The sequence below is a fragment of the Primulina tabacum genome, chromosome 11, assembly GCF_025594145.1.
Source record: "Primulina tabacum isolate GXHZ01 chromosome 11, ASM2559414v2, whole genome shotgun sequence".
In the NCBI taxonomy this organism is placed as follows: domain Eukaryota; kingdom Viridiplantae; phylum Streptophyta; class Magnoliopsida; order Lamiales; family Gesneriaceae; genus Primulina; species Primulina tabacum.
This window is the reverse complement of record NC_134560.1, coordinates 35,058,523-35,080,238: the sequence shown is the minus strand read 5'-3', so window position 1 is coordinate 35,080,238 and position 21,716 is coordinate 35,058,523. Positions and strand designations below refer to the sequence as shown.

The following is a 21,716-nucleotide window of genomic DNA, read 5'->3' as shown; positions in this document are numbered from 1 at the left end:
CCAGCTTTTGAAGGTATTCTGCTGAATCACCTATCAACTTAACAATCAGTTGAACCGGTCTTTGATATATCTAAATTGTTAAACACGCAATAACAAGTTTTGTTAACATCAAAATCAAGATTGCGAACATGGAATGTTCCGATAATCTCTTCTTTTTTATTATTACATAACTTGATCGGTTAATATAACTAACAACCAGGTTGGTCAAAACTTTCTTTAATTGAGTGCAAGCCGATGGTTTCAAAACCTTGACTTATTCTCCTTAATTTCGAAAATGGCATAGTGAATTTCCTTCCCTTCCTAAAATTTGAAATGCATGCATGATCATGACACCAAATTTTCGAATGTACATATTTATTGGTTTTAAGCTTTTTAATTCCGTGTATAATTGTTTAATATTTTCGAAAATATTATTTTTTTTACAATAATATCATAATTCAAAAATACATGTCTATAATTAAGTTAAAATTTACACACCCTAAAATTTGCGGTTCTCGCTCATTTGACTCTAAATTGTGATCAAGGAAGAGAAAAGACCGAATTAACGGACCGAATCAAACCAATTCAAAATTTTGATTCGGTTAATTTAAAAATTACGTTTTTAATTTTTTTTAAAAAAAATCTATTAAATTAGTTCAATTTTGATGGTTGATATAAAAAAATCGGTTGAAAAGTTTTATTTTAAAAATAATATTAAATTTTTCTTTAGGGCCTTAATTGTGTTGGGCTGTCGGTATTGTATTGATGGCTCTATAGTCTAATACTATATAATATCCCTATGGATTTCACTAACCTCTAGTTTTCTTTCTTTTCTCAAAAATCTTCCTTTGTTGGATATAATAATTAATAATGTTTTGGTTGGATCACTCATAAATCTGTTGGAATCAAGTTTCACATTGGACTGCAAGAAAAATTATCAAGTCTATCGTTCAGAAAATAAATTGCTCATGTTTTCCATAAATTAGAGTAAAATCATACTTTCTTCTAATGAAATGCATGAATCTTTATAAAAAACCTCAGTGTACATCCTATTTTTAAAATTTTCATTTCGATTTTAGCGAAAAAAATTCGATCTGTTTGGTTTCATTGAAAAAAATTAATCCATTTTAACTTATTCGGTTCGGTTAATGAGATCGTGAGCGAATGCTCGCCCCTAATTGCGACAAAATATGGTGGCACTCGAACCATTTATCTTATACACGCATCGCTTGTTTTAGTTAGAATCATACATTCGCCATCCCAATTGAAGTGTAGCATCAGCAGTCTTGAAAAATGCAACACAATTTATTCAAGTAATCTATGTATATTCACATGTTATAAATGTGATCTCCAAGAATTAAATGAATGGATCAAATAAAAAATAAATATACACTATTTTCTATATAAATGTCCCCCACTGGAAAATTTATCAACAAAGATGAGGGGGAAAAATAAATGAACTCTCTCTTCTGCTTACAGAAGTAGAACAACCAATTTTGGACATGCTTTCTGTGCAACCTCCAAACTTCCTCACTGCCGCAGCATCACATTCTAACATCTCAATGCTGAAACTTGGAGCTTTAGGTTACTACAACTCATCGAACCGATACTATAACACTTTAGTATTGTTGCACATGCATTCTGGGATAGGATACTTTGTCACGTCCCTCCCAGATTTGCTAGTTCTAATCTCTGGCTGCCCGAAAGAATCTTGGTGCAAGTTGAGCATGATCTCGTTGAACTTGGCCTCAGGAAGCGAAGAATCAACAAAGTAGCGAAGCATGTGTCTTTTGTTCGGGATTATAGTCTTTTTGTGTCCTGCATAGGCCCTATGCCCCTGTTATAGGAGAAGAATTACAGTTACCAAACAACGCTGAAAAGGGTAGTCACTCAGAATTGTGAAGTAAATCTTCTTACCTGAATTGCATGCCCCATGTTTCCTCCATGAGATGCCATGAATACATCACTTTCCTCCGAAACTATGTGATCAATTGCTGCCATTAATGAAGCTTTCTTTAAAAATGGTTCGAGCTCCCCAGGTAATGCAAGATCTTCCTTGCTGTAAAAATGAGGAAACTCTTTCACCAATGGCAACAAAGCATCTGCTCCTCCCAAAGGAATCCCACCGGCCCAGTATATTCTCATACTTTTCGGAGCTCCCAAAGCTTTAAGCAACCTAAATAATACACAACAGAATGATAGATCAGAAACCTCAACATTGAGCGTGGGGTGAGATATTGAATGATGGTGATGACAACTTAGAGAGGAAATCATGGAGATTTTAAATGGCATGTGTTTTAAAGAGTTTACCTCGCGACTTCTAATGCGTTTAAAGGGCAGAGTCCGGCAAGTTTTCTATCATGGTACGTCATGTTGGATCGTGATGTCAAGAGCTTTGGCTGTGCCTTCCTCTCATTATTGATCATTTCATCGTAATTGGGAGTTAGACCAGGAAGACACCCGGTCCTAACCCATACGTCCTTTTCCATTCGCAAATGAAGAGCAAGATATGGTCCCTTGTTTCTCATTCTTTCCGTAAGTTTATTGCCAATTTCAGATATATGGGGGGCAAACCTCAACGCATGAAAAGCCACCTGCAAGTCAAATTGGATAACTTGGTTAATGACATATTTGTAGTAAAAATTTGTATTATAAAGATGAGGGGACCAATATACCTTGCAACGAAGCTTTTGAAGATCAGAAGGAAGATCCTTGGAAAGCCTCGAATCCAAACCACGTAACAGCAACACACCATCCCTCCTAAGCTGCAGAAAATAACATTTTGATTCAAATAAGAATCAACAGAGACAGCAACATAAGAGTTTCCCTCCATTCATTATTCAATAATATTTCTTGTAAGCTTGTTGCTCATGATAATTTACAGCCAATTCAGGAATTAAACTATTCGGGCTTGTTGAACCCGTCCATTACTCTAATCTGCTAAAAGAATTTGTTCCAGGATTCAAAATTGGCCGGACAAAAAGTTGAACTGTTTTCTTTTTCCATTTTATCTTAATGTAAGATTTAAGGTTTATGGCCGCAAGTCTGACCATGTCAGAGAATTAAAGCTTTGAATTAGCCTCCGGGAAGTCTTAAGTTGGATACACATCAAAGATTCAAACTTTGGAGTCATTACTGTGTTTTTGCAGCACAATGCTGACTTCGTTTTGCTAATGAATTGATTCTTCAACCACATACATAGTCCCAGGTCGATGAAAACGTGCTAAAAGCCATCCTCGACCCCACAAACTGATAGCCTAAAATTTTCCTGTTTTAAATCGCACTCATGTTTCTTAAAGAATTGATGCACTTACTTTACTTAATAAAGCTTATAAATTGCTTAAAATCGGATCACACATTTATAATGCAGATTCATATAAAACTTTCATTTTGTTGACAAATTTAGTAATAAATTTAACTTCATATGTCCGGCCCTTTTGAGGGCCCCTGGTTTATGAGACAGTTTTGATGCCAATTCTTACCCGTCGAAGGTAACGAGAGCGAATCCACTCCGGAGACACATGAAGAGGGGTGCTCTTCTCTTCCACGGGTCTTGTCATCAAATGAGTTGAGGGAAGAGATGACACAATTCTCACATCATTTGCCAAAACATTCTTGAAATGATCCAAATCAAATATATCAGAAAATTCACTGCAAAAATCACAGCAAAGACAGAAACAACGTCAATGTAACTCGGTTAGAAGGAAAAAATTCAAGAATAAACATCACAAAAAAAAATTTTGAACCAAGAAAGTTGACACTAAAAGGCTGCAAACGAAAAGTGTCCAAACCCTATCTCTAATCCAAGTCCAAGTCCGTAGTCCGTAGTGTCCAAACGAAAAATCTGTACTATATATACAATCATTCAACTAAGATTTAACAACTAAATGTCAAGTGTCCAAACCCTATCTCTAATCCAAGTCCGTAGTCTCCACTCTAATCACGATCTATCTTCATTTTCTCGACCCTGAACCTGTCCCACCTGTTGTCATGCATACATACAAACACGACAACAGCCGGATAACTCCGGTGAGAAATAAATCCCAGTATAAATCAACGAAACATTCAGTTATATCAACAATGTAAAAGCATGTTAAACATGTAACAGATATCAGTAACATGTAACAAAATCAGAAACATAATCCATATAAAATCGCCAATCAAACTCGTGACTCCACGTTTCAGACTAGACTCAATCCTAGTCTAGGGATCCCGGTTTCCAGACGTTGGCATTCCTATATCGACCAACAGTAATAGAAAAAACTCCGATTATATCCACGTCGATATAACCAAGCATCCAGTGTCTTGACCTAACCGTCACAGACTTTGGCGTTTTCACCAATTTCCTATCCTGTGACATCGTACAATGTGCCCGTGGCGATCCCACCACTATCAGGCACTTCTGTCACAAGATCACTCGTCTGATACTCATCTGATACATGCTCCCTATAAAGCAATAGAACAAGCATATCAAATCAAATCAATGCAATGCGCCCGTGGCGATCCCACCACTATCAGGCACTCATGTCACAAGATTACTCGACTAATACCTGCTTTCTATACATCCATAGAACAAGCATATCAAGTCAAATCAATGAACATAATAATAAGAAGTATGTGATTTAGGGAAACTCAAGTATATCCCACTTGAGTCGATGTCCCAATACCACATTGACTTATACATTTGTCTTTTCGATCTGACGAAGTCGAAGTCTCGAAGTCAAATCTGTCAATATCAAATCTGAAATGACAATATCGAATATACTGTATCAATGTATAACTCAATTCAAAACCTGTTCCGATCAATACTCAAATCAAACATAATCTGATCCATATCAACGATATCATGATACAATCTCAATCAATACTGAATCTGATCACAATCAATCTACTGATGTTTCGATGGCATAATAATACAATCTCACTAACCCCGTAAGTTTCAACATCACAGATATAATAACACAAATCATAATCAATATTCGTACGACCCATAATCTCAAATCTGTATAATCTCGCAATACCGGCGATACAATATCAGTACATACGAATCAACAACTCGTCTGATCCAAATCTGAATAATATCAATATACTCAGCAATACAATATTAGTCAGATATCAATCCCAACACCTTATAATCAATAACAGCACAAATCTGATATCAATTCAACCTCATTACAATCAAATCAACTCTGAAATTCATAACAATTTCATACGGTATATGTTCTTCGATCCGGTTTCGATTATACAATGTCTGATATCGCAAGAACAACATATATGAATTCTATCCGATTTCAACAACATCATAATTTCAAAACATATCAAAACGTAACACAACTTACGTCCAGTTGTAGCATGCGTCGATAGGAACACAGTACCGAAGTTGGATTCAAAATCAGACGGGCGGATTTCTCGCAAATCGAATTCTAGTATCAAGGATCAAAGCTTTCCATGGATTTACGTTTTCTTCTTGTTCTGAGGAGAAAAGGGCCGATTATATATATATATACATCTCATGCATGAAAAGGGTCAAGTGACTTATTCTTCATAAAACACGTCTCACCGCGGGTGCGCTACACTTTGAACCGCGTGTGCGCTGAACATACTGATCCACACTCAAAATTGCAGAAACGACGACCGCAGGTGCGCTATCCTTTCTACCGCGGGTGCGGTCTGGTTACCGCAGGTGCGGTGGCTTTTCTGGCGCGGGTGCGGTGGCCTACTGTAAACTTTCAACATTTCATGATAAACGACCGCGGGTGCACTGTCTCTGCTGTCCCAACAATATATTTTGCAACTAAAATCGAATCGCAACGTCGCTTCTTCGGCCTTCGATAAATACATCAAATCATGCATTAATAATTGCTGATTACCAATTCACATCTCGGGCATTATATTTCTCCCCCTCTTAAGATACAATTTCGTCCTCGAAATCACAGGCAATCAACTCGTATATCACAGGTAATCATATCAGACACCAAATCTGATAAAAGAAGGAGATATACATAAAAGCTAAAAGAAAACTCACCTCTATGAAATAATTCTGGAATTGCTGTTTCATTTCAGATTCTGTCTCCCAATTAGCTTTCTAGATGTCCTAACCATTCCTTTGAACTTTCAACAACGGAATAGTCTTCGTTCCGAACTATCTTTATTTGATTGATTCTGATTCCATTCTGGAGTAATACTTCAAGAATATAATGTCATAATATAACTCGAAGTAACTTTGATAAATCAATCTCAAAATACTGGTTATACAGCATCCGTATATACCAATCAACAGCTCATAGCAAATCAATAGCAACAGCTGTTATCAAATCTGTTTAATCCCAGTCAATTTCAATATGTAATCTTCTGTCGCAAATACCAACGGTCATCATCGGATATTGGTATATTTAGTTTGTCTATTCGGAACTGTCTTCATTTCTTTTAATTTGGCTGCACTTCTTTTGTCATATCTCTGATCTTATCAGGTCTAATCTTAGGAACCTCAAAGATATCATCCCACTAAAGAGGGAACCTGCACTTCTTACTGTACCACGTTTCAAATGGTGCCGTCTCGATATTCGTCTGATAGCTATTGTTGTACGAAAACTCACGACATGACAACAACTCCTGCCATCTAATGCTAAAATCAAGCACTACAACTCTAAGCATATTCTCCAAAATCTGGATAATCCACTTTGACTGTCCGTCAGTCGGTGAACGATATGCAATAATCATATATAATCTCGTATCCACTTTTGCTGTACTTCCCGCCAAACGTGAAAAGTCAACCAAAATCATGGTCTGATATAATCAACTCTCGACATTCTGTGTAATCTAATCACTTTTCTGACAGAAATTTCAGTAATAAAGTCATATTTGTATGTTTTCATGTACGAGGTAGCACTCGCAGACTGGGTCAACCTGTCATTCCTAACTCAATCGATACTCAATCCCGGAAGTATTGCAGTAGCTTTGTCATGATATCCCTGGAAATGTAATCCCCTTCCCATTCAGGAATCGATAAGCTATATAACCAATCTCCTGGTTTCATTCTTTCTGTCTTCATCTATCGGCAATTCAGACAATTCAATACAAATTCTGCCACATCTAATCTCATCTGTTTTTATCAAAGCTGTCTTTTCAAATTATCATATATCTTTCTGCTATCAGGACGAATACTAAATAAACTCTTGCGTATTTCTGACAACATTAACTATTTCAAATCCGAAATATCTGGCACAAACCATCAGTTATTCACATACAACGCAGTATCACTTACCTGATATTATGATGGATATCATGTTCTGACTATCGATATCAAATTCTGCCCATTCTGATCAACTTTCTGAACCGTTTCAACTTTCAAAATTCAGTTCTGGTTTGGCTTGTACGGTATCGAGTCTCAACTGTATATAATCTGTATCAAATACTGCTGCAGAAAATAATCATTCTCAAGCAATTCAGAATAACAATCAGATACAGTAGCCTGCTAACTCCTGCAACTACAAGTTTCTGATACTGATATCAGTCTCGGCCAACTGATCGCTGTCTCAACTGTGCCATAATCAATAGATATATTATCTTCATATATAACAAACCCGGAACACAATCTGTCTCAGTCAAGATGCACATTTAAACAGTTGCTGCATACAACTTTCCAGTTCCCAGAATATTCAATACAATACTCAGATATTCAACAAAAGCAGTCATAATCTTCGAATATACCAGAATACCATAGATAACTAAATCAGATAATTATCAAATATTCTGAACACAGAGTTTATCAACTCACCACTATAGCTGATACATCCCTAACGAGAAACATTCAATCAGATGTAACTCTCGGTTAATGAATCTGCTATCCGATCTTTCAAATCTTTCAATTCAATCAATATCATTCGGTACGAAGTTTTAAAAGTAATAACAGTACCTAATATCAAGTCAAGACTGAAATCAATCTTCCTGATTAAAGGCAAACCCGGAAGTTCATCTGAGACGACTTTAGCAACTCTCCTGTCACTGGCAAATCAGTCAATGATACACTCCATCTTAGTAAATCAATTAGTATATATAAGGAATCACTCCGTTCCTTTCGATAATCATCGAGTCATGAACATCATATATATCAAAGATATTCTAAATCCAGAATTCTTATCGTACCATGCTCATTCTTTGGCCATTTCAGGTCCAAATCTTACCATTTCCTAGAAATAATCTGCGATAGCTCTGTACTTGACCAACACATCCATATCAATAATGCAATCAGAATCAAATAACACCAAGTACTATATCATCTAACTCAATCTCATATTTGTCATACTGTAGCATACCAAGTCTAACAGATGTCACTGATCCAAAACCTCTCCCAAACAGAAAAGAGATCAATACTACAGCATATAATAACTCAATACTCAAGCATATATCCATGCAATTCATTCAGAAATCATATACAAGATGTACTAATATTTCTCAATACGTACACAAAATAACCATAAAGGAATAGTTACCTGCCATTATAGAATCAAGTGCATTCCGGGTCTGTTTCCCGGTCACCGCGTCCAGATGCCTCTGCTCCCTGGAATCTTTGGGAACCTCCCTGTGGACATACTCTAGCAAAGTGTCCTTGCTGTCACCAGATGTTACAACTACCAGACACACCTTGGCATTGCTCTGTGAGATGTCTTCCTCCATAGGTTCTACAATACACTCCGGTATAACTCGGGCTAGAACCACTGGAGCTAGATGAATCGCTCCTAACTTCTTGAACTGCTTCTTTCGAGCTTTCAACTGTTCTTTATTTCCACTATTGATGCGACCAATTTCAATTCTGGGAGGCAGTTGCTATGGTCTCGGTGTTGGAAGAACATACGAAGCTTCCTTTTGTCTCCTCAGAACTGTTTCTGCTCTTTTGGCTCTGTTCAGAGTATCAGCAAGGTTATTTGGTCGTTTCACATTTACCAATGTACGTATCTCCGGATTCAATCCCTGGATGAACTGATCAAATACAGCTTCACCGTTCCTAGCCACGTGAGGGGCAAAACGTAGCAAGGTAAAGAACTGGGCCAAATACTCATCAATATTCAACTGACCATGTCTCAAATTTGCAAACTCTGCACCTTTATCATGTCTGTATAATACGGGGAAGAATCTTTGATAGAATTCAACTTTAAAAATTTTCCACGTAATCACTGGACCACGCTGTTCTAAGGCTTCTTTGGTTACCAGCCACCAACTCCTTGCGACTTTCCGTAACTGGTGCCCAATTAGTTTAACTCTACAATCATCTGTGAAACCAAGAAATTCAAATAGCATTTTTATATCCTCTAACCAATTCTCACAATCGACTGACGTCTCAGTACCCTTCAGAATTGACGGTTGAAACGACTGAAACCTCTTTAACTGTGTTTCCATCAGAATTTCCGACACATCCATCTGATTAGTCGAAGTACTACTTCGTTTTGGAATTCTTCGAGGAGGTATATCTAATTACCACAAAAGTTAGCAATCACATGAGATAAATCCATCTCAGCCCCTTTCTGATCAGCTTACCTCTGACCAAGAATGGGTTCTGATTCATTTTCAAATAATACACATTACCAAATCAACTCAGATATTCAGGTAACATGTAGTTTCAGAAACAGTAAAAACATACTGCAATATTAGCATGTACAATGTAATTCAACATTATAATAAATCACATGCTAGCAATCACATGCAAGGAAAGAAAATTCATTCTACCCCGCTCACTAGCTCCTATCTCAGTCTAAAGGATCTATCGCTCTGATACCACCTGTTGTGGGGACCCGGACGCTAATCATATTCTTAATCATCATTAGGACAATTTAATCAATTATAATAAACAGGGTCTAATTGTTTTTTAAATTGCGGAACGTAATGGAATACATGCAAATATACATATCAGTATATTACAAGTAAAAATCTGTACTATATATACAATCATTCAACTAAGATTTAACAACTAAATGTCAAGTGTCCAAACCCTATCTCTAATCCAAGTCCGTAGTCTCCACTCTAATCACGATCTATCTTCATTTTCTCGACCCTGAACCTGTCCCACCTGTTGTCATGCATACATACAAACACGACAACAGCCGGATAACTCCGGTGAGAAATAAATCCCAGTATAAATCAACGAAACATTCAGTTATATCAACAATGTAAAAGCATGTTAAACATGTAACAGATATCAGTAACATGTAACAAAATCAGAAACATAATCCATATAAAATCGCCAATCAAACTCGTGACTCCACGTTTCAGACTAGACTCAATCCTAGTCTAGGGATCCCGGTTTCCAGACGTTGGCATTCCTATATCGACCAACAGTAATAGAAAAAACTCCGATTATATCCACGTCGATATAACCAAGCATCCAGTGTCTTGACCTAACCGTCACAGACTTTGGCGTTTTCACCAATTTCCTATCCTGTGACATCGTACAATGTGCCCGTGGCGATCCCACCACTATCAGGCACTTCTGTCACAAGATCACTCGTCTGATACTCATCTGATACATGCTCCCTATAAAGCAATAGAACAAGTATATCAAATCAAATCAATGCAATGCGCCCGTGGCGATCCCACCACTATCAGGCACTCATGTCACAAGATTACTCGACTAATACCTGCTTTCTATACATCCATAGAACAAGCATATCAAGTCAAATCAATGAACATAATAATAAGAAGTATGTGATTTAGGGAAACTCAAGTATATCCCACTTGAGTCGATGTCCCAATACCACATTGACTTATACATTTGTCTTTTCGATCTGACGAAGTCGAAGTCTCGAAGTCAAATCTGTCAATATCAAATCTGAAATGACAATATCGAATATACTGTATCAATGTATAACTCAATTCAAAACCTGTTCCGATCAATACTCAAATCAAACATAATCTGATCCATATCAACGATATCATGATACAATCTCAATCAATACTGAATCTGATCACAATCAATCTACTGATGTTTCGATGGCATAATAATACAATCTCACTAACCCCGTAAGTTTCAACATCACAGATATAATAACACAAATCATAATCAATATTCGTACGACCCATAATCTCAAATCTGTATAATCTCGCAATACCGGCGATACAATATCAGTACATACGAATCAACAACTCGTCTGATCCAAATCTGAATAATATCAATATACTCAGCAATACAATATTAGTCAGATATCAAGCCCAACACCTTATAATCAATAACAGCACAAATATGATATCAATTCAACCTCATTACAATCAAATCAACTCTGAAATTCATAACAATTTCATACGGTATCTGTTCTTCGATCCGGTTTCGATTATACAATGTCTAATATCGCAAGAACAACATATATGAATTCTATCCGATTTCAACAACATCATAATTTCAAAACATATCAAAACGTAACACAACTTACGTCCAGTTGTAGCATGCGTCGATAGGAACACAGTACCGAAGTTGGATTCAAAATCAGACGGGCGGATTTCTCGCAAATCGAATTCTAGTATCAAGGATCAAAGCTTTCCCTGGATTTCCGTTTTCTTCTTGTTCTGAGGAGAAAAGGGCCGATTATATATATATACATCTCATGCATGAAAAGGGGCAAGTGGCTTATTCTTCATAAAACACGTCTCACCGCGGGTGCGCTACACTTTGAACCGCGGGTGCGCTGAACATACTGATCCACACTCAAAATTGCAGAAGCGACGACCGCAACTGCGCTATCCTTTCTACCGCGGGTGCGATCTGGTTACCGCAGGTGTGGTGGCTTTTCTGGCGCGGGTGCGGTACGCCTACTGTAAACCTTCAACATTTCATGATAAACGACCGCGGGTGCACTGTCTTTTGAACCGCGGGTGCACTGTCTCTGCTGTCCCAACAATATATTTTGCAACTAAAATCGAATCGCAACGTCGCTTCTTCGGCCTTCGATAAATACATCAAATAATGCATTAATAATTGCTGATTACCAATTCACATCTCGGGCATTACAGCCTATCAGCTGGACAATCTGTTGAACTGGTCTTTGATATATCAGTTGAACTGATTCACTTTGGGTGATCAGTTGGCGTTTTCAGTTTGCGTCTCGATAGTTTCAGTTTTTGCTCGATAACTGATCAGTTGAAATCCTGATAAGTTCAAGTTTTTGCACACTTAGGTAAAATCATTATAAACAAAATAAAAAGTTTTGTTAACATCAAAATCACAATTGCGAACATTAAATGTTCCAAAAATATCTTGTGTCACGATTATTATGTTGCATGCATATTACGTTGAGTTTATCATAATCGTTCAGCCATTTGTCTTATTGGATGATTGTGCATTGTGAGCTTCTTTCGTTGACTATGGCGTCTAGTGACATTTTTGTGCCCGGTCTAATTTGGTTTGGGAGTCACCTCCTAAGGCGGCAGAACAGAGTGCTACACATTATGATGCCTCTAGACTGAGCATGTTGATCTTGTTTAATCCTTGATATCCAGTACATATTTGCATACATGCATCATATAGAACTTAATAAACATACTTCCGTACACGGCGATTTATCGCTTACGTCCTCGGTTTTATGTTTGGACTCCTCATTCAATGGGGACATGTCTTAGGTTGGACAGCCATGGTGGGAGCAGGCGGTGAGCGAGCAGTGATAGCATGAGGAGGTTTATTGCAGTTGTTGAATTTTTGTTATCATTCGATATGTTTGCATTATATTTTGATTTAATATCGTTTCGTGTCCAGTAATTGTATAGTGATTTAAGTTTTGTTTATGTTTCCGCTGATTTAGTTATCATGTTTATGATTTGATTAAGTTTTCAAGTGCATGCTATTAAGATTGCAATAGGTGACCTGGTACAAGTCACCACATTACGTCCCTGGATGAGACTGAACTTTGGGTAATATGAGACGATACCAATAGTATGCAAACTTCTTTCCTGATCATGAGTCTAACAACTCGACATACCAATTGGCACCCAAACAGATGCAGCTCATCAAATTCATTTGTCGCTTAATATAATAAGCCTTTACGCTACCACAAATATAAGATAATGGAGTTGTCTTTGCTAACAATTAGCCTTAGTTTGGGAGTTGGGATGTGGATGGAAAATAAGAAAAATGAAAGAATTTGTAGAAGGGTTGTATGGGAGATTCTAGTGGAGGGAAAAGTAAGAAAATTGTAATAAATTTAGAAGAAAATTTTCTTCCCAAATGTGGGAGGAAATGGAAAGAATTGTGTTTTTATTTTCTTCTCGCTTTCCTTATTTTCTCCGTCAACTTCCAAACTAAGCCGTAGTTTTTGGCATAGTTAGTAGTGTTTTCAAATCGGACCGATTGGTCAAATTTATTGGATCGGGAACTGTTACGAGTTCGTTCCTTGACAACCTAAAGACCCGATCGAACCAGCTATGAACCGATTTTTCCAAATTTTTTATTTTTTTTAGAAAAATTAATTTTTAAAATCTTAAATTTAATATTTTGTTAAATATATACATGACTATTTTTGAATTTGGATCTCGATAAAAATAGTTTTAGCAATAATATATTTATTTAATTTATTTTTAAAATATATATATATAATGATAATTGATATTTTGAATATATGTATATAATTATTTAGGTTTTAAATTTTGATAAATATATTTTTTTGTTTAATTATTTATATACATCTCATACATATGTTTAGATTTTAAATTTTGATAACTATATATTTTTATTATTTATATGCAAATTTAAAATATTTATAATTTAAAATCTATTATTTTTTATATTATTTTATATAATATAGCGATGTTTTGGTTTGATCGGTTAAACCGTTTTTCAAGATAAATCGATTCGATAACAAGTGCAATTATGATAAGTTTTCTTGTAAGTGCATAATCCTTGCAAGATATTTTGTTTATTGTATAGTTGTTTTCAACAATAATCTTGGGATTATTGTTGAGTAACATAAAAACATTCGAGAAGTTATATATTACATTAGAATTAAAAAAATTTAGGGATAATTTTTTATAGAGTAGTTCTCTTGTGAGACGGTCTCACGAATTTTTATCTGTGAAAGGGTCAACCCTACCGATATTCACAATAAAAAGTAATACTCTTAGCATAAAAAATAATATTTTTTCATGGATTATCCAAATAATATATTCGTCTCACAAAATATGACTCGTGAAACTGTCTCACACAAGTTTTTGTCTTCTTTGTAATATTATTTATAATTAGTTAGAATGACAATTTGAAAAGATTATTATAATTATTTGAGTATATAATTATTTTGTGGTTAATAATTGTGTATAATAATACTTGTAGCATGTGTATTTTCGACATTTAGTCAACTGGCACGTCATACACCAAACTTTTTTGTTCTCTCTCTCTCAACTTTAATAATATGCTAATAATCGTAGTACATGTTCCATAATTTAATTATTTAAAGAAAAAATTATTTTTTAAACAAAACTTATAAGATAGCAAAAAACCATGTTAAATTTGATATAAAATAGGTGGGACAAAAACTTGTGTGAGACGCTCTCACGGATCGTATTTTGTGAGACGGATATCTTATTTGTGTCATACATGAAAAAGTATTACTTTAATACCAAGAGCAATTACTTTTTATTGTGAATATCGATAAGGTTGACCCGTCTGATAGATAAAGATTCGTGATATCGTCTCACAAGACACCTATTTAATAATAAGAAATTGGAGAAAAGATGGAGAGACGTACGAAGATAACTAATAAATCAACACCATCGAAATTACATAACAAATATTATTCAAAGAAAAAATTGCGTAATTTTTTTAAAACTTTTAACTTTATAAAATTGTCAAACTTGTTTAAATTTTTTAACCCAATGAATTCAATAATTAAGGATAACTTTTTTTAATATTTTATAAATTAAATATTAATAAAAATGGTTTTCGGCCCCGTGGCAAGATCGTCTAGTCAGAAGCTACATGAAAGATCTCAACCATTGATAGGTCAAATTAAATATGATGCAACCCAACCAATCACAACCAATTCCTTGCTTACCAAACAAAACCATTAGATTATTTTCAAATTTGTTCACTATAAATACTCATTAAAAACTTACTTATATATATATAGGGACGATTGATAAGTAGCATAATAAAATTAATTTTATATATATTATATACATACTTATAAATTTAGAGTCGATTATGGGTTTTTTCTTAAACTTCATACGTTGTTTTGTATCCACATCTTCTGGTACATCGGATTCGAACTTGCATAACTCTGCTTCGTCATCTCATCACAAGAAGTCGGGGAGTGACAAGAAATTGACAAGAGCCCCCAAGAAGTCGGAGAGTGACGAGAAATCGACAAAAGCTCCGATTCCCCTTTCTTACTTCCCATTGAACTCGCGAGCCTCCCTTTTATAATTTTGGCTTCAATTCAATGTCGATTTATTGTTCATGTGAGGCTATGATTTTTGTAATTATGGTTCCTTTATATATATAACTGAGTGTTATGTATTTTTTTTTCAATGCTTTATTGATATTTGAACATTTTAATGAAAATAAATATAAATTAATTTTCACATATTTTTCAAAATAATTGAGTTCACATGATATAAACCCTACAAATTCTAATTTTTCCAATTCATGATAATAAAAAATTTAAAAAAAAAATTGAAAGGCGGAACTATAACTTTGAGTTAGAGGAGCTAAATTTTATGTTAAAAAATATTATTGATCAATATTATTTTATTATTCTATTAATTTTTGTGCTTTTTAAAAAAAAAAAAATAATTTTGCTAGGAGTTGAATATATTCAAAGCTAATACCAATAAAAACATATGACCTATATTTATTTGGACTACCTGATTTGAATATATTAACTTCTGCTTCTAATAGGCAGTGAAGTAGATACGAATTATTATCGAGTCCTAACAAGTTATTTTATTTTTTTCATCGGTTCTGGGTAGATACCAAAAATCTCGAGCGGCCGATCCGACCGAACAATTCAAAATATAAAGAAATATCCCTGAAATTTAGTGACGCATTTGTTGGGAATAAAAATTGTCTCTGCTGAGTAAAGCAATCGAAACATGACTTTTGAGTTATTGTAATGTTTAAGATATTTGAGTTACATTGTTATAGCAATTATAATTTTTGGTAAAACGATAAACACTCAATACTATAATTATTGTCAGAGTTAAGGTCACATGTTCGATTCAATTCTCATTGATTACAATGAGTAAAATTATTGAGAATAAGATTGTTGAAATGCAATAATTTTTCATGTCGGGTAGAACAATCGAAACGTAAAATTCAATATTGTCATCAGATGTAGCTTTTGGTAAAGTGACAAACATTCATTCTTACACAATCATTGCAAAACCCGACCAGTCAAATCAAATTTTATAAATACACCGGAAACTCCTTTCCCATTTATAAATATCCATATGTAAGAATTAATTCTTGACATTTTGCATATCTCTCTATTTTATATTTCGTTTTTTGTTTTTAATCTTTTCAATATCTGATTTGAGTTGAGACACCTTTAATGAAAGATATCTCAACATCATTTCACCTTATTGTACGCCTCTTTCAGACCTCTTCTTTTCCGAACAACTATAAGAACACATTTTGTCACGCTCCGAGACCGAGAGACGGATCTATCTAGGGTGGCTTGCTTTGGTTTTGGTGTATTTCATGCAACATGCTTGTATGGTCCTCCCGTGATATGAGTTACTACCCCTTGATCACTTATACTGCCCCAATTTAATATTGTAACAATAAGCCTTGTAGTATATCAAATGAGCAAAATCCAGTCTATTAAATAGAACATAATTATCTTTACAATGTTAGAAACATAAGTGTGGAAATGATAACATAAAGAAAATCAACTTTAAAAAAAATTTAAAAATCTTCTTGCCTCGAAACTTCATCACCAGCCTTAAAAAAGTCTTGTTCATCCTCGTCTACTTTATCACCAGCCCCAAAACATGTCTTGTTCATCTTCGTCTACTTCATCTTCGTTTTTATTTGTGGTGGGAAATAATAAGTGAGAGTTTAGAGAAACACTTAATAGATGGGAGACATTCGTACACCTGAATAACAAAAAATGGACATGCATACACCTAAATTACAAAAAAATGTATTTACATGTCTTAGGACATGTCGGGACCTGTCACGCCTCGGGACGGGGGTTAGTTGACACCGACGTTGCTCTCAAATTTACATTCGAAAACAACAAGCCTCAGAAGTACGAAATTCAGAAACCAATCTTTTTATTCATAATACGAAGTAATTCATTGTCTGATACAAGCTCGAATCACTTATGTTTTACAGAGGAAATGTAAAACAGACATAACATTGCTTTTACAGATACAGCGGAAAATATAATCTAAAACTGAAAGTGACAGTCTTCTTCTTCACCATCCCCAAAACTGGTTCTGCTCCTCTGCTTCTAATCTTTCTTCGTTGTTCTTATCTGAGATGTTTTGGTGGGTGAGTGATATGATTGTCACTCAGTAAGCAGGGGTGGGAATAACTCCCAATTTCGAAATCGTTTTCAACAGAAACAGTAATACAATAATATACCGAAACTCTTTATTTCAGAACAGAAATCAGTATTCAGAAATCAGTAATCGGGAATCGGTATTCGGTATTCAGAAATCATAATTTAACAAGTAAGCACTGAGCACATTCGTGAATTTCATGGCTAAACTGATATCAGTCCCCTATATGTTCTTTCCTCTAAGTGGTGAGGCCAGTAATCAGTAATCAGTAATGTTCAGAATATATATTCCTACCATTAGTTCACTAAGTTTCAGTGCTTCGAAATCAGATATCAGGATTCAAGAATATACTTTGCTTTAAAACAGAAATCATCAAACGGTTTTCAAGATATTTATACATAAGCCCACTTATTGTAATTTGTTAAAAGTGTTTCGGTTGAAGTCTGAAATCTGCTTGTTCTTGCTACTGGTTTCTGCTGCTCGAAAATCAGCACCCTCTTAGCTCAAAAATTTCAGTAATAATCTCAAGATTTGTGTAACCCAATTCAGGGACTTGAGGCTGTTATTTATAGGCCGAAATCTGACTGTTAGGGTCCCTATTAATGGCCATAATCTGCATTTAACAGCCTTGATTCCATTTTAAATGCTTCAGTTACAAGTCATGAGTTGGATTAGTAACTGTCTGCTGGAATCTCGTTCTTCTGCTGCTGGATTATATCTGCTGGAATTCTATCTGCTGGAAAATATCAACTTCTGAATATCAGCTGATGCTGGACTTGTTAGCTTCTGCTGGAATTTTCCCTTGCTACTGAATATTGCTAGCTGCTGTAAATATTAACTTCTGCTGGAGTTTTGCATAGCTGCTGAAATGCTGGAAATTCGGGTTCTCACAGGACCAGTCAAGACTGAGCCTATACAGAATTTGAAATTTGACCTTAAAACATATCTTAAACAAAGTATGAACATATGTGTGTGTATGGTATTGTAATTCATCTCACTGTCCACAACAGAAATATACTTATAAACATAATTCTAAAAAGAACATGTCGCAAAACGTGTTACGACATGGATCAAGACATGATATAGACCGAACAGAAACAAAACATTGAAACATTATTGTAAACAGAACGTGAATATATATAAGACACTAAAATTTCATCTCAAAATTTGTGGTTCATTATTAAGTCTCCTCTAAGAAGTAAGGTCATAAGTACGCTTTTATACTCATCATACGGGGCATATCTTATCATATAACTTTTCACTTCAAAATCAAATAACAACAGTGCCCTTTTAAAAATTTCAAGTGTATCAATTGAATTAAAGTGAGTCACTGAAACAAACACAAATTAGAGGAAAAGAAACACATGATGCATGATCAGATTTTTAAAATAGAAGCAACGCAAATGTAGATAAGCCTATTTATGAAAAAATAAATATATTACAAAAGACCACTTACTGTTTTGCAGCTTAAGAAAATGAGAATGGTCGAATGGGGTGATGACTTGCTCGTACACGATTGAAAGTGGGGTTGAAGTACACTCAACTTGGATCGATCCTTGCTCCTTGCTTGGGCAGTACTTTGGCTCACGTTGTAGTCTGTTTCTTGGATGAAGTTATGCAGAGTTTCGCCTTAGGTATGCTACTGAAACTCTCAATTCAGGCAGCACCTAAGTTAGAAAATATGACATGGTTGTGTCTTGGAATGAGACACAATATATTGGTAGGAGGAGAGGCTGATTGAGGCTCCTGTTTAAGCCCAGATCATGCACATTAATTGCATCAAATCTCAATTATGCTACCAAAAGGATGTCATTTTTCCTTAATTGTCCTCTTTGATTGGTTTGAAAATCCCTCTGGAATTCTTTCTTCCATATTCTCGAAATATAGCTTTCATAATAGGCCTTATATTTTCGAAATTGATGGGGCTTACCAATGATAGGACCGGTTTTGACACCAACATTGGTGTTTCAAACATAATATTCTCGATCAGCTGCAATAGCTCGTGTTCTAAGAATGTAAACACTGAAAAATTAAATCGAGTTTGGTTTTCAAACCAAGTGAAAAAATACTCAAAATAATCTTTTGTGAAGGAAAACTGAAAACATTAAGCGAGGATCAGTTGCAGCTTGTATCAGTTCAGTAATCGTGAGAATTGAACTGATAAAATCAGTTTTAAAAATAGATGCAATGCAAAACAAGTAAAAAGACAGAATTTGTTTATGGATGTTCGGAACTGAATCTCTTATGTCACTCATTCTACCTCACGGGTAAGATACACTAGAAGACTTTGATTTATACAAACATTTTGTATAACTCCAATCAGCTTATGACTTACCCTACTGCTTAACTGAACGCCTAGCACTCAACTAGACTGAAGGAACCACCTCTCAGCTCGCACCAGTTTAACGTCTTTGTGCGAAGACTGCAAACATATTGTTTAACATCTTTGTATCAAGACTCACTCAACTAAACTTTAAGGATCAACTCTTTGGTATATGTGAGTGATTGTGTGTGCGTGTGAGAATTGATCTATGAATACAACACGAAGGTATTCTCACACACTTAGGGATTTGTGCTTCTAATCTATTCTAAAAACATGTTGAAATGTTTCCTCAAATATGGGCTAGATGCTTCTTGCAAGATGATATGCATTATGCGTGTTCTCTCTTATCTGTGTTCATTCGCACACACTTTTTTTTATGGTCTTCATCTTGTATTTATAGAAACAAAGGTAATCGTACATCAAGACTCATCAATTATGTCTGTTGCAATTTGAATCTGTTTCCCGAAAAAATGTCTTCACTTTCTGACAGTCATTTTGAAAACTTTTTAATTTAAGCTCTGCTGCAACGTTCATTATTGTACCTATGATTGTACAATTGCTTGTACATTTGCGCACAACTGAATTCCATTAAATAATCTTGCCGCAATCTGCGAACTAGTCTGCTGAAATCAGTTGGCTCGTCAGCTAGACTGATTTCACTGATTCAGTTATACTAGTCAGTTGAGCTCTTTATCAGTTTAACTCTTCATTAGCTGGCCCAACTTTTGAAGGTATTCTGCTGAATCACCTATCAACTTAACAATCAGTTGAACCGGTCTTTGATATATCTAAATTGTTAAACACGCAATAACAAGTTTTGTTAACATCAAAATCAAGATTGCGAACATGGAATGTTCCGATAATCTCTTCTTTTTTATTATTACATAACTTGATCGGTTAATATAACTAACAACCAGGTTGGTCAAAACTTTCTTTAATTGAGTGCAAGCCGATGGTTGAATTTCCTTCCCTTCCTAAAATTTGAAATGCATGCATGATCATGACACCAAATTTTCGAATGTACATATTTATTGGTTTTAAGCTTTTTAATTCCGTGTATAATTGTTTAATATTTTCGAAAATATTATTTTTTTTACAATAATATCATAATTCAAAAATACATGTCTATAATTAAGTTAAAATTTACACACCCTAAAATTTCCGGTTCTCGCTCATTTGACTCTAAATTGTGATCAAGGAAGAGAAAAGACCGAATTAACGGACCGAATCAAACCAATTCAAAATTTTGATTCGGTTAATTTAAAAATTACGTTTTTAATTTTTTTTAAAAAAAATCTATTAAATTAGTTCAATTTTGATGGTTGATATAAAAAAATCGGTTGAAAAGTTTTATTTTAAAAATAATATTAAATTTTTCTTTAGGGCCTTAATTGTGTTGGGCTGTCGGTATTGTATTGATGGCTCTATAGTCTAATACTATATATCCCTATGGATTTCACTAACCTCTAGTTTTCTTTCTTTTCTCAAAAATCTTCCTTTGTTGGATATAATAATTAATAATGTTTTGGTTGGATCACTCATAAATCTGTTGGAATCAAGTTTCACATTGGAGTGCAAGAAAAATTATCAAGTCTATCGTTCAGAAAATAAATTGCTCATGTTTTCCATAAATTAGAGTAAAATCATACTTTCTTCTAATGAAATGCATGAATCTTTATAAAAAACCTCAGTGTACATCCTATTTTTAAAATTTTCATTTCGATTTTAGCGAAAAAAATTCGATCTGTTTGGTTTCATTGAAAAAAATTAATCCATTTTAACTTATTCGGTTCGGTTAATGAGATCGTGAGCGAATGCTCGCCCCTAATTGCAACAAAATATGGTGGCACTCGAACCATTTATCTTATACACGCATCGCTTGTTTTAGTTAGAATCATACATTCGCCATCCCAATTGAAGTGTAGCATCAGCAGTC

The 21,716-nt window shown here is 34.8% G+C and overlaps 1 protein-coding gene across 1 annotated transcript; it reads right to left on the bottom strand.

Annotated features, from left to right (window-relative positions):
- Nucleotides 1-1,265: 1,265 nt before the first annotated feature.
- Nucleotides 1,266-3,720, bottom strand: LOC142519221 (O-fucosyltransferase 20-like). The gene is made up of 5 exons (XM_075622161.1): nucleotides 3,462-3,720; nucleotides 2,655-2,744; nucleotides 2,290-2,573; nucleotides 1,897-2,155; nucleotides 1,266-1,816 (listed from the first exon to the last, which is right to left on the bottom strand). Exons 1-5 carry the CDS (start codon nucleotides 3,537-3,539, stop codon nucleotides 1,589-1,591), a joined length of 939 nt encoding a protein of 312 aa, XP_075478276.1. The 5' UTR covers nucleotides 3,540-3,720; the 3' UTR covers nucleotides 1,266-1,588.
- Nucleotides 3,721-21,716: the final 17,996 nt, after the last annotated feature.